Source organism: Vanellus vanellus, assembly GCF_965231255.1.
Source record: "Vanellus vanellus genome assembly, chromosome: Z".
In the NCBI taxonomy this organism is placed as follows: Eukaryota; Metazoa; Chordata; class Aves; order Charadriiformes; family Charadriidae; genus Vanellus; species Vanellus vanellus.
The window spans coordinates 56,052,089-56,067,320 of NC_138908.1; the positions used below are offsets into that span (position 1 = coordinate 56,052,089).

The 15,232-nt window shown below is 35.5% G+C and overlaps 1 protein-coding gene across 1 annotated transcript in view; it reads left to right on the plus strand.

The window, feature by feature from the left end:
- The window catches only part of PTPRD (protein tyrosine phosphatase receptor type D), a gene marked incomplete at both ends in the record, with an annotated part of 283,207 nt that overhangs the window by 244,909 nt on the left and 23,066 nt on the right, over positions 1-15,232 (plus strand). Inside the window, 2 exons of the mRNA XM_082497465.1 lie at positions 3,993-4,112; positions 4,618-4,772. Of these exons, the coding sequence (XP_082353591.1) occupies positions 3,993-4,112; positions 4,618-4,772 (275 nt within the window). The remainder of the gene's footprint in view (positions 1-3,992; positions 4,113-4,617; positions 4,773-15,232) is intronic.

Here is a 15,232-nt window from a genome sequence, read left to right on the forward strand (position 1 = left end):
GTAGCTATTTAAACCCCTCAAGTCTGAAATGGTCTCAAGCTTCTCATTTTTAATGGAAAAGAAAGAATTTACATTTTCTTTCAGTTTTGCTTTCAGTGAATGCTCGTAATTCCATGAAAAGCAAGGATTCGCATGGTCTGAGTGGAAGAAATGTAGAGAAATAAAACCTGTGTATGTTTGAGGGGCAGGTTAAGAGAATGTGCCTGTCATTAGTTATGTCTTCTAGCTATGTCTACTACTATGGTACTTAAAAGATTTTATAATATATTTATAGTCTTTTGAGAGATGCTCTGATCTCAGATGTAGTGGTTTTGGCAGTGTGCAACCTATGATCATGAGATAGTGAAAGTAGTAGTAAAAGGTATGCTTGTCATTGCTTGTAATCGAATTTCTCTTTAAAAAACAGTGGAAAATTATTGGTGAAAACTCTTTTCTGTAACCATGTACAGTTAGTGGCACAGAAAACCTCTCATTGAGTGCAAGTGAATATATTCTGCAGAGGAAGAGATCAACCCTTGGAACTGGGAGCTGGGTGGGTAAGAGGAAGGCGAGACTATGAAATTCAAGAAAGGTGTATTATGAACTAACTGTGAAAATAAATAAACCCTGTAATTCTATTACTGAAGGAGGACATATGTTATCATCACCATACCTTACAACATTGAAGTTGTCTGTTTTCCAAACAATGTACGCAACTGAGTAAGAAATTGCCCTTACTACAGGGAAATTAAACGCAGACCAAAGAGCTAAAGCAAAAACACATTTGGCAAATCATTTCAAAATTGACTTGTTGACATTTAGTGTTAAATTTTGGATGACTCAAGGGGTTTGAGAATATTTTTATGAAAAAACATTAACATGTGGTCTCTGAAAAATAAACTTACTTTAAGTGCTGAAGGCTGGGATCGTAACATAGGATAAAACATTTAATAAGAACTCTGTCTCAGAAAATGGTGTCTTACCAATTAAGTTATATTATTTGATTCTCTGCTGCTGGTGGAGTCCAGTAGAAAACTGTTCTGATCTCTCACAAAGATAAATTGGACTCTAAATTGTTAGGAGTATTGGGAATGTAAGGTTTATGATCACAGAGCAAGAGCGTAGGAGGCAGGTGAGGGCACATCTCTGAAAGGAGACCTCTTGTTCTGAGAAAAATCAAGAGCCAAAAGGAATAAAAGATGTAGTTCCATCAACTTATGCTTCATGTGCTCTTCCAGAAGGTCAAATACACATCAGTCCAAAGTCAGGTTTTCTTTCTAAAAATGTAATACTTATTTTTGTCAGTATAATAATATATACACTGGTCTACAAGTTGTATTTCTTTTTGAACAGTCAGTGTCTGGTGCTTCCAGCATCAGTACTCTGTGTCAGCTAGCTCTCACAGAAAGTATTTTAGAAAAGTTAGAAAATGATTGGAGTTTATGTTAGATAAACTACTAAAAGGGGGGGGGGGGGTGTAGGGGAGAAGGAGAGGCGCAAAAAAAAAAAAAAAAAAAAAACAAAATGCAAAGCCTAAAAATTGCACTTAAAAGAGCAGGCACATTTATTTTCTTCCAGCCTAACTGAAAAGGAGCAATTTTCTACAGCCTTCTAAGTCTAAGTATATACTTAACATATACTGTAACACATACTGCATATTACTGCACAAAAATAAAACAAGTGGGTTTTATTTGCAAAGGTGCTGGTAACCTCCTATGTTCTGAATTTCTGTTTAATTTTTGTGTTGAACATTTATTTCTTTCTATTACTTTTGGAAATTGCTTTTATAAAGTCTTTCTAGTGAGAAAGCTGGTTAATTTTTCAGACATGCTTTCTGGAAGCTGGCACTGCTTCTACAAGCATAAAATTTAGATGTGGGAACTGTAGAGTAAAGAGGAGAACTACATGTTTAGGCATGCAAAGGCAGAGCAAGGCATTTATTTCTTGTATTCATTTTATTAAAAGTACCTAAAGTATTCTACCATTTTTTTCCATTTTTTTTTTTTTTAAATCATTCAAACCAAGCTGGTTTAGTCAGAGGTTTATGCTAAACCTGTAGTAGCTAAGGTTACAAACAATGGCTATTATGTATCAACGTTTTCCATGAAAAACTGTATGTCATTCCTTGGGAATTAATAACTAATAAATAATAAACCACAAATTGTTTGTCTAAAATACAGCTAACCAATATAGACACAAGTTACACTGTGTCTATATTAATGACAAGGTGAAACAAGATTTACTATAATTACATTGAAATAACTCAGTTGGAAATACACCTTTCTGTTTGATTTGCAGAAGATCACAGTGGCTTCTTGTAGTATTAGGTACCTTGCAAATAAATCACCAATATTCATGAAGTTCGTGCAATACTTACTTTTTCAGTAAATAGCACAAGAAAGTAATTACTTAATTCTTCTTAATAATAGAATATTATACACTATTAATCCCATTTTTAAGACTGTAGTATGTTACTTTGTTACAATTCCTTACCTATAAATAAAACTATCAATTCCTGTAAAAAATTATTTCAGGTTTTTTTGCCTCTAACAAATGTTCATCACCTACTTCAGTGGTTAGAATTTTTTCTCCTTTTTATCTAGATTACTTATTCTCAGACTGTGCTTTGTGAACCATTAGTGATCTGTGACCTGTGAGCCCCAAAATAAAATTATCTTCAAGTGAAAGCTATTCGGGACTGGATAGTTTGAGACAGTACTAAGTCTTTTTCAATAAGTACTCTGTAGAGTGAGAAGCGTGGAGAACACATGAGTGTCAAAGACGCATAATTTAATTTTCCATTTTGGGGGAATCACAGTTTTTCTCTTGGATTACCTTGATAATTCACATTTTTATCCGAAACACTGTGCAATGTTCTGCTTTTCTGGGTTTTTACAGTTTGCGTATTCTCACTGAATTTGGTATGGGTCTGGCTTAGGGTGATTAATGAAGGCATTCATTAAACAAATGCAATGTATTATTACTGGACTCAGAATACACTTCTGTACTGTATGCAAGTCTAAATGAGAAGAATGTGTTTTTATAAATAGAACGGAGACCATCTCAGTTTCACTTATCAGTCCCTGAAAGCAAAATATTTTCAACTATTTAACCCCCATACTATGTTGTACCATGTTTTCTGCTTCTTTTAGGCGTTCAGCAGTTATTTTTTCACAATAGCTTTCATCCTAAATACCATTTTAACTGAAACAAATTATTGAGCCTCAGCAATAATGGTAAACATACAGTTTTCTTATGCATGGTAAACATACAGTTTTCTTATGCATCATCTTATACAGAATTATTTCAGTTCATTAATATTCTAAACTATGGTGTTTTGTAAAGGAGATTTCTCTGAATGAAATGTCCTATGTCTTTTAAAATTTGGTGGATGAACTCTATCAAACCATCTGTGAACACAATTTTGTTACATACTTCATAACACTGATCTGAGAAGAAAATTGTGTATGCAGTTAATAGTTGTTGGTACTCTTTCATTTGTCTGTGTACTAAAACTATTTCTCAAAAAATTCAGGTGTTTACTGAGATATTTCTATAAATACTAAATATTAATATCCAATCAACAGTTTATATTTGGGGACTAATGTGAAATAGGTGAAATATGTCAAAAATTATAAAAATAATCAGTCTACCTTTACTGGATTAGTCTTGTTACTAAATTCTGGACAGTGAAAGGTGAGTTGCTGAAAATATAGGTCATATTTTTAGCTACTATAAATATTTTTTTCTTTAGTGTATCTATACTTATTAGTATTTCTTAATCATCTGCCCCACGGAATTAACAAATAACCATTACAGCAGAAGATATTGTAAGAGCTGGTACCAGAAGATCAATGCTTTTGGATAATAAAATAAATTTCTTGTGTTGGATGCTTAGCAGTTGTTGAACATTCTAGCACCATGTACTTTAAAAATCTACAGTGATATACAGTCAGATATATAACAAATATCAGTTTTAAATGTGTTAAATAATTGCATGTTTTTCACTACAGGTGAAGTGTGATCAGTACTGGCCAAGCAGAGGCACAGAAACTTACGGACTAATCCAAGTGACCCTTTTAGACACTGTTGAATTGGCAACATACTGCGTTCGTACATTTGCACTTTACAAGGTATATATATTTACAATATACTTTAAATGTAGGCAACTTTTGTCTTTACCTTTTCATTTCCCTTTTCCTTTTCTTGACCTTTTCATCTTCCTTTTCAATTTCCTTCTATCTTTCCTTCCCTTTCATCTTCCCTTCCCTTTCCTCCCTCATTTCCTCCTAGCAGCACTGAACAATGAGACTTCTTCTACAGAGTGTGTTTTTCTTACAGCATGGAGTTTTGTAAGTTAATACAGAGCTCTCACTATGAGAAACCATTTAACTCAATGAAATAGTAGCTAAAGCTCTGGCCCTTGTGATGCATTACTGTGCAATATAGTTAAAGCTCTTACATTGTTTCAATCCTGCAATTTAGAATATAAGCCACATTTCCCTCCATGTTTCTTTGTGACCCCAAATGTGATTTAAATACACTTCATTAGTATGCATGCTCCTCCAGTTGTTTCATTGAAAAGTGCCAATATCACATCAAGTTGCAGTTTTGTCATGAAGTTTTTTAATTTCATAGAATGGTTCAAGTGAGAAAAGGGAAGTGAGGCAATTCCAGTTCACTGCCTGGCCCGACCATGGTGTCCCAGAACACCCAACACCATTCTTAGCTTTCCTGCGACGAGTCAAGACCTGCAACCCACCTGATGCTGGACCTATGGTTGTACATTGCAGGTAAGACCAGAATTTCTTTCAAAGCATCTTATGTCAGGATTACTGTTTTCTGTTGTTTTGCAGATGAAAACATTATCTTCTTTCAAAGACACTTCTGAGTCTGTCAAATAAAAAGGTGGTTGCGTTGCAAATTGTGGACCTGAGTATGGCACTGCTAACTTAGATGGGCCAGAATTATTTTCTTTGGTCTGTGCAAGAGAAATTATTTTTAGAATATCTAAATGTCTACAGAGAAAATGTCTGCTGGGAGAATACAAATACATCTAAGGCATTGAGAAGGTAGCATGAAGAAGAAAGAGGTAGTGTTGATTTAAGAACTTGAATATTGAAGAATGTTTTTTGAGCAATGAAACAGCTTTTGAAATTATTACTTATATTGTGTTTGAAAGTCAAGCAGATGAAAATTAAGAAAGATAAATGGCAACTTTTATTGAAAAGAGTTAGAAACCTTAATCTGTATTCAAGGTTAAACCCTCAGTTTAGGACTATGACGAGCAGGGACTGCAGGATGCAACCTGGGGAACAGGTTGAGCTCATTTCCAGGCAAATTAGTGCTCTGTGTTGTTTGCAAGGTGGCAAACTTCTCTAGGGTTTATAAGGTATGAATTAATAAATTCCTAAGAGAACAACATCAGCTCTTAAAGTTCTGGGAGTAAGGAAAATGAAGAGGAAGAGATGGGAATTATTTGGAAGAGCAGATGTTCTAGAAAGCCTTAAAATCATACTGGTAAGAATATTATCAGAACATATGTGCGTGCCAGTTCTAATAGACGCTGTAAGATGGGTCCCCCTCATTCCAAGGCTACATTGTTGTAGCTTACATAGCTTAATGTGCTGCCCCTTTCAAAATGAACTCCTAAGATCACTGATTTTTGTGAAGTTCATTTCACTCACTACAAGAAGGACATTGAGGTGTTGGAGCAGGTCCAGAGAAGGGCTACAAAGCTGGTGAGGGGTCTGGAGGATAAGTCTTATGAGGAACGACTGAGGGAACTGGGGTTTAGCCTGGAGAAGAGGGTGTAGAGAGGTGGGGGCTGACCTCTTCTCCCTGGTGACAAGTGATAGGGCAAGAGGTAATAGGTTCAAGTTATGTCAGACGAAGTTTAGATTGGGTATTAGGAAAAATTTTTTCACTGAAAAGGTTATTAAACATTGGAATAGGCTGCCCAGGGAGGTGGTGGATTCGCATTCCTGGCAGTGTTTAAAAAAACAGTAGATGTGGTACTTGAGGACATGGTTTAGAATTGGTTTTGTCAGGGTAGGTTAATGGTAGGACTTGATGATCTTAAAGGTCCCTTCCAACCTCAGCAATTCTATGATTCTATGATCCTATTTTGTGATACCTTCAGTTAGCAAGGCTGAGAGCTACTACTCCCTACACTGAAGCTACAAACGCTTAGCATATTTGAAAACCTGTCTTGCTTTTGTCATCCAAAACCTGAGGAACAGTAATAACAAAGATTACAGCATACCACCCCCTCTAGTTCTGGCTTCTAACATATTGGTAAGCCAGCCGTGGAAGCTGGTTATTTGCACATTTTAAAAGTGATTGATTAAAAGAGGCTCTTGTGTATGAGACAGGAAAATAAAGTCAACAGGAAAACAAAATAAGCAGGACTTCAATGTTGAAAGGCACAGACTGTTTAGAAAAGATCAGAGAATGTGGAAGACAGGTATTTAATGTTTATTGAAACACCAGAGTTAGGAATGTGCAATGAATATAAATAATAATACAAATCTGTTTATACAGTTTGCCGAGTATTTCTTCAACAGAGCCAAATCTTTTTGTACAGGATCTTAAAACTTTTTTAATATTGCCTAGAATTATGGATTGCCTCAGCTATTATTTCATCAGCTTGATACATATAGACCATACCTCCGAAGGTGCTCAGCAGTGAAGATGTTATGCTCTAAATCAAACCCAAAATTAATAGAAGAAATGAATCCTCCCTCTCTGGGAAGGCTGTTAAGTTAGTATAATTACCGACATTCTCTCAATGCAGAAATAGACGAATTAAATTAATTGTTAAGAGCCATACAGCAAGTCAATGGAAAAGATGAAATAACATACAAAGCTAATTATCACTCAGTGGTATTGATGAACTGGAAGGTCATTATTTTCTCTTCATCATTGATTATGCATGCAAATTTCAGAGAAAGTGGTGGTCAGGTTACGTGGTATAATTTGATGCCTGTTGAGAGACTTTTTTTTCCAATTTCCTATTAATTTATTTATCTGTGCTCTACAATATGCATATCCTGGTAGTAAATTTATTGAAGCTCTTTGCCTTATGTATAGCTGCTTGAGACATTAAGATTTTAGGCATTTCATACAATCTATCCTCCACAAAGTAGACTTCCACATATTCTTTTAGCAAGCCTTTTAAGTCACACTTCCAACAATTTTTCTATGAGGAGAAGAACTAATGATAACAGATTTCTTGTAAATTTACAAATTTATGTCTCTCTATATAAAAATTTTACATGACTGGGCATGTAGCAGGAAGTGTTGTGGACAGTCCAAAGTTTATTAAAGTTCCTTAACTCGTCAGTGCTACTGTGCTCACTATCTAGCTGATAGACCAACAAGAATAAGTTACTAAAGTCTTTCTTACAGTACTAAGGGTGTCTCTTTTCAGGCATATTGTAGAACATTATATTTTGAGGTTTGTATTACCTTATCATTTTGATTTTAACATTATTAAATTGGTAAAAAAAATCAGAAAAGAAACTATGCCAGAGCATCAGCACAATTTTTTTTAGTGTGAAAGATAAATCTTTCATTCTGCAACATGAAAAACTTTCACATTTATTTTAAAATAAAGTACTGGTCATGCCTAAACGTTTCATTTCAAGCTCACAAAAAAAAATCATTTTATGTTGAGACAGAAAAAAGTAAGCAATTTTTAAATGTTACCTATTTTTTCTTAGAATCGGCTTTTAGATTTTTCTTTTCTCTCTGTTGCTCAATTTGTAAGTTTCTCTGTTCCAGTCTTTCCTTTGCTTATTATCCTCAGTCATTTCAATTTCTTTCATTTTTTTTTCTCTCCAGTATCTGGACTGCTCTTTATTCCATGGACTCCTCTAATCATATTCTATTTCTGTCCTTCAATTCCACTGTTTTTTCTGTTTTTTACCATATTGCTGAACCATTTCAATGTGAAATATGTTCCTACATGTCTTAGTATTTTCTGTGAAGAAAGATTGTTGTTCGAATGGTAGCAATCTCCTAACAATCTTTGTCATACATCACCTTTCACTGCCTTCTAGTAGTCACCCTTTTCCACTGAGATATTTTATCTGTTCTTGACAAAATTCTTGCTTTTCATTTTTTCTTTTGCTGGCCCCTAGTCTGTCTCTGCAGTCTTTTAAAAAAGTCCTCTTTTTCTTGTTCTGTATTTTATCTGTCTCTGTCTCCCATTTTGTGTTCAAGACTCCCTAAGTGCCTTTTCATTAAAGCTTATGTTCTACAACCATTCGGATTTTAAAAGTATTTCAGACTTTCTCCTCTAGAGCAAAACAATGTAACACAAGGCCATCTCTTGTATCCTTTGTCTATGATAGACAGTGCTTTTCCAAATTATCCCACGGAAGAAGTAATCTGAGTTTTCTCCCCAGTGGGAACGTGGAATACATAGTGGGGAGTGTAGGGCATCTGAGACAGCACTGTTGCCTTCTTTGATGTTTCTGCCAGAACCTAACAAGCTGTCAGAGCTTAGGACATTGTAATAATGACATGTTAAAGAAGTATAAATACAAGGGGGTTTACCTTTCAAAATATGTTTGGTAAAAAGAAAGAGTAGGTATGAAGAAGCTATGGAAGCATTTTTTTTGCAAAGCTTTTAACCCATAAAAAAAAAAAAACAGAAAATAAAAGCTAGCAAGCAACTTAAGTACAGGTAGTAGCTATTTGTCTATAATATTTCTGTGAATTTAGCTCAGTTTCTTGCTGCTCAAAAGCTCACCTCCTTTTCACTTTTGATTCCGGTCAGCACCCCATAAAAGCAACAGGAGCCTGCCTGGGTGAGGAATGAATAAAAGAGCGAGCTATCTGCATTTTGATCCTTGGAGAGTAGCCCTTTATTTATTCTGTATTTATAAGTACATATTGTAAGTGAAATGTTTAGCCCCAGCTTTTCCTTACTACATTCTCCACATCTGCCTTAATATTGACCAACATTTGTCTTTCAGTCCACTTCATGTTTAGAGATTAAGAGTTTTTTCTAGTTTGCTTGGTGGTTTTAGGATATGGTTATATATTCTATAGAGAATCGAGGTAGTTGGAGATCGTTCACAAGTGTGGCCCCAGATCGGTTTGTATCAAAGCTTCAGTAGCCGATAAGCTAGTTTAATATCCTGTTCCTAGGAAATGTTTGCTGAGTATATGAAGAGTTTATTTAATAACTTACACTGTGCTTAGTGGGAAAAAGTCTGAGGTGAAAACAAGTGACAACTGAAGAACCCACCCTATAAACATTTCAATGCATTCTATTCACATAACAGTGACCAGAAAAAAAACTGCATAATCTTAACTGGTGAAATTAATTGTGAATATAAGGCTTACCATTAAAAATTACTAGACTTTATAAGACGTGTTCTGATAAATACATGTCAAAGAAATGCAAGTGGAAGCTTTCCTAAAAAAAATTGTGTGATGAAAGCAAATAAAAATACAGAATTATGTGATCAGAATTGATGACAACATTAGTAATTATTTGTTACCAATGTCCATGCAACAGACATCTTTGTATGTCGTTTACACATCTACTTTTGATAATTAACAATTTGGTTGCCTGTGCAGTATTGAATTTAAATCTAATATAGAAATCAAAAACGTGGAGAAGTGTCACATGTCCATTCTACCAGTCAGACCTCTTGTGTAGAAAAGTTGGCAGATTTTTTAAGCTGAAAAGGTAATTAATGTATAATTAAAGCTATATTATTTTTAAGGAGAAACCATAGATCATTGCTGAAAAGATTATAAAGCACCAAAAGTAATTCAAGGCCTGATCTAAAAGGAGACTTTTTTTTTTTTATTTATGTAATCAGATATTCTGGTAGGACCACCTGTGTGAAAAAGGTGTAGGGTTAATAATATAAATGCATAATACAATTGCACTCTTTTCACAGGAAAAAATCTATACCTTTCTGCCTGTATCCTCCAGGAAGGATAGTTTAGAAAAGTCGAAATCAAGGCAAAGCTAAATTTAGAAATGTATTTGTTATAAACTGCTGTGTTCCTTGATCCTTACTTGAGTTACATTCTCCCAAAGACAGCAGTATCATTATTTTCAGTGTGAGATTTGGTAGAGGAAAGCAGCTAAATCAAAGATGAAGCTGAATGCAAAAACAAAACAAAAAAAAACCACCAAAAGAAATTTAGCAGTCCCATCCTATACTTTTCATAATGTGCGTTCAAATATTAACTTGGCTTATTTAGAATAACTTATCTGAAGATTTTTCTATGGTGGTTGAAATACTTGATTCAGGTAGATGCTTTTTCATTTACAGAATATTATGTTTTAAGACTGTATCCTTTCGGTCCCTTTGCACAGAAGTTGAGCAATATCACAAACCAACTGGTGTCTCTGCATGAGTTGCCCTAATTTGCAGAGCTGATCTAGAAAAAAGGGTTTCTTTAATGAAAAAATGCAGGCTTAAACCCTAGGACTCTGCATTGGTGAGGCTGTAATGTGTGGTCTAATGATAGTGTGGAAAGCACACGTTTTTGTTTGAAGTTGGATTAGTGCAGGCAAACAGGTGCTAATCAGATCACTATAAAATAGCGCCGAAGGGTGTTTGGAGCTTTATGCCACTATGTTTTCAAAACATCACAGAAACTTTAGTAGTTGGTTCAGTAACACTACATGAAAGCTTAACATGTAAGTGCAATCCCATATGTTTGAATCTCTCTTTTTAATACCAGCACCAAGGGGCACATCTTTAAGACGCTTTGTGAAGTTCTGGCAGGTACTGTTAATGCTGCTATTGCAAGTAGAAAAACCTGGATGTTTGGAAGAATGTGACTGTTTTAAGTAAATCCATGTCTGAGTATACTAACATAGCCAGTTAGCACAGTAAAAACAAGTTCATTTTCAAAAAATAACAGAACACAATGTGATCTTGTATTTCTTAAAGTAGAATACTCACCTAATTTTTGTGCAATGTTTCAGAATAGAAAATAAAATTAAAAAAAAAATTATACATATCTAAGGCAATGGTTTTACAGTGGGTTGTTTTACTTCACCTGTATATCTTTTGAACCTCCCTTCCGTTTTTGCCGCATGCCTCACAAGCACTCATTTTCTAATCCTGGCAGTGAGTAGGTTGCAGATGACTGCCTATCCTTTTTCACGGTGGGGGAAAAAATCCCCCCAGTACATATTCAGAAATCTCTCAAAGGAGATTGAAAAATACTAAAAGCTTCCTCATCCCTTCCCTCTCCTTACCCTGAGAACAACTCATGGTCTCTCCTGACTTCCCTGGGCAGCTGAAAGCTCTGGAGAGGAAAAGATAGTAAAGGCATTTTAGTATGACAAGTATTTTAATATCACAAATATTCTAAACTTTCTCTACTTTATCCACGTGTCTTTATCCAGCAGCTACTGGGTTGCCACTATATATTAGACTGTGCTGGGTATAATCCATATACGAAAACACTCTAACACTCTTTCCTCTCCAGCTATTAGCTGTAGGTCACCACATATCTCATTAAGACAACTTTTTTCTCAAAGTCTTCGTTCACAAATAAAAAGCAAAGGGAAAGGGATAATGCCGTTAGATTCTCTTCTTAAAACATGCATAGTTGGTGCCCCTGCTTAGGATGTTTCGTTCCTCTTAATATAAAAATGAAGCAACAAGTAAATGCCCATGTTTTCATTGTATTCCATGTGTATTGGTAGTCTCGGTTACTCTGACCGTGCAGTCAGAGTAGCTGACTGGGAGTCACTTCATTTCTGAACATACCATTCTTCTTGGGAGTTATTTCACTTCTACATGTACGTTATACAAAATACACCGAGGTTTGCAGACTTTGATGCCTTGGGAGCTTGATCTCTGTTTAAGGAACTGGAACTGGATTCTCTTCATTTAGAAATTTTTAGATGGTCGTTCTGTTCATTTAGTTATTGGAATTGCAGAATCTACTGGAAAATGAGAAAGAGTCTAGAAGGAAGGTTGATAAATGCTAGCTGGCAGAAACAAATACTGATGTCCCACCAGCACACCAATTGAGGGGTCATCAGTATAGTGGGACACTACTTGATAATCACGTGTCTAATGAGTGGCATCACAGAGGGACAGGAGTTGGGACTTGCATTCATATTGTCACCAGGAAAACTTTCAAGGTTGTGAAAATTTAGATTCTAAAAGCTTCACAGTTGAAGACCCTGGCTGTATTATGCTGAACATACAAAAGTTTTCACTGTATTGTTGTGCTATGCTCATGCAATTACACAAACAAACGTTTCCATCTGTATGCTGATAGAGCCAGTGATGGATGGGTAATGCTGAATTTTTTTTTCTCTGTTTCAAATTTGACTGTCATTAGTTAGGATCATCTTGATTGCAAAAATGGCAGTTACCTTCCCCAGCAGATCACTCTAACTTAAGGGAAGTCTGGGTCTTATTAGCTTAGATCTCTAATTTGTTTCCCTAAATTTAGGTGCTCACATATGAAAACCTGGAATTATGAACATGACAAGGCTTACCATACAGAAGTTAATATAACAATGTGCAGGGTCCTTAAAGATAGGCTAGGGTACCTTGATGTTTTTAGTTTGAATAGGAAAATACTATGCTACGTTATCTGGAAATCCTCCATGAGGTGTCAAACACCAGCAAACTGATGCTAATCCACTTTCAAGTTTTGTCTTAAGTCAGAAACCAGTTCTGCACAGCACACCAGCCTTCCCTAAAACCTGAACTGAAGCTGCTACATGTACGCTATATGCTTCCATTGTTTATAAGCACAAAAACTCAGTATCACTGCAATCATTATTAAAATTCAAAAGCAAACAAGTGACATGTAATAGCAGTATTTCTTCATGAAGGTTCAAATAATGGAATTTTTTTACTTCTGATCTTTTTGATGAAATCAGTCCTGTGCATATAAAGCCGTCTTTGGTTGGCACTTAGCCTGTGGTTCAGCGGATTGTACCCACACTGCTGTGACACAGGGCTGGATTATCTTTTGAAATCCTAAAAAAGTGCTATGACTACATAGGGCAAGATTTTTTTTCTGGTAGAAGTTAGAAATCTGTAAAGCAACATAGTGAATGCTATTACTAGTGACCTCTCTAGGCCAGTATCCTGTCTCTGACAATGGCAAATGTCAGAACTTTCAGGGGAAAGTATACAAGTCCAATGTCAACAATATTTCACCAAAGTTTCCTCCCCTGCAGCAAGCAGTTAGTGACTAGTTTAGCCCTACTTCATGAGGATTTCAATTCTTTTTACCCATTATTCCTCTAGCTACCTAGAAAAACTGATGGGTACTTTATTGTTCATATTCATGATTGTACAAGCAACAAAACAGACAGTCTTATCTTTCACTTTTTTCTTTGTCGAAGTATTATTCTCTGACGAGTAGTTTCGCACATCATGTTAGAAGACATCTATTTTCTGTTATTTTAAACATGTGCCTCCATTTCACTAAATGTCTTTGGATAAAGGGAGAAAAAAGAACATTCTTTAACGCTGTTTCTTGTTTTAAATGTCTACCCAACTTTCCCTTGGGTTCATCCATCATAGCAAACTACGACAGCAAAATATCCTAACCTGCTTCAGTAGTTGTCATATGGAGGGAGATGGCAGGGTATCTTCACATCCCTAGTCTTTTTGCTGGCTGTCTCTACTTCCTCATTTGTGATGTAGCCTTTTTCTGTAGCCTTGGTAGTAGTAACTATTCCCTACGCTTTTATTTTTTTTTTAGTAAGAGGTAAGGCAGCAATTATAGCTCCAGAATTATGTCACTTTTTCTTATCCAGTGGAGGTACTGAGGCCTGACTTGGATTCGGCCAACAAATGGTGTCAGTTGAGCAGGTCTCCTGGAGACTGATGACTTTTCACTCAGTGAAATAACCTGCCCCTTATTAAAATGTAATAATTTTCTGTAAGATTTTTTTTAACAGAAGCAATGCCTTTTCCATGTGTTATCTCAAATTACAAATATGTTGGTCCTGATAATTATTTCCATATATATATTAGCATGTCCTACAAGGCCTGTAATTTCCTTTGACCTAAGCTGTAGTTTGATACATTATTTGATCAGCAGTCTTAGTGAGTCATTTTATCCATATGTATTTAGTTAATTGGTTATTTTTCTCCCCGCCCATGTTTATATATAATATACTCTACAAAGGAAAAGGAAATCTGACTGCTTGCAGCTGAGCCTAGTAAAAGAGCAATTAGGTTCTATCAGAGCCAGCAGCTGTCCGTAATGAATTCTGAATTAAAATTATGAGTGAAGAAAAGAATCCAGCCATCTGCAGGAAATGTGAAAATATTTTTATAACCCAATAGCTGAATTCTGGAAAGGGGTATCTCTGAGATTTCCCAGCTGTACCTACAGTAAATTCCGGAATATCCATGGACACACAGTATACTGGAACACATTGCATCAACTTGGCTACCCAGCGTGTTTGGCTAACTTCGAACAGGCTGTATTTTTATCTAAAGTAATCAGCATGAAAGCCTCTTTAAATCATCTCCCTGTGTCTCTAGAAGTAAAACGCAGCTTTAAAAATAGTCCTGTTATCTTTTCATGGAGGCTTTCCAATCAGGATTCTGCCCTGCATATTAATCTTTCTTCGTTTTTCATACTTTTATAGACTTACTTCAGGGTCTCATCACTTGCTATCAGATTTTGTCAATGACCGCTGTTCCAAGTGAATCCTGCATTGTGGTGCCTATTTTTTTTTTGTCACCTGAATTTTAAAAATAGTTTATAATTGTTGAAAAATTATCATAATATTATCCAAGCTCATTTTACAGCTACTTTGGAACATCTACACCAAAACCCCCATGATTTTCATTATAACTTGTCCACAGTATTTGCTCATAAGGTTCAAAAATCCTGAAAAGAAAGAGAGATTAGTGTCCAGCCTCTATATGACAAATTGTGATTAAGAAATGTGAAATGCTTAGTGATACTAATCTCTCACAACCTGATTTTCCACTACGTTACAGAGAATGCATGCTTGTATAAAGACTACTGAGGTTAAAGAAAAGAAACATCAGAAGTAATACTAGTAACCAAGTTCTTCAGCTGTCAGCGAAGTATTGTCAGAGATCTTGAAAAGGGTGTTTATTCTTTTCACCACTTGGTCTAAGAAGACAGAGGACCAGGAAGAGCCTTGAGATGAGCTCATCAGAGGACCTTGATAGTTTTTTCTTCTCTGTTTACTGCTGTGTAACATCTTACTGAGTTTTTACTGTGTTGCAAACAGTTTAAACCAAAT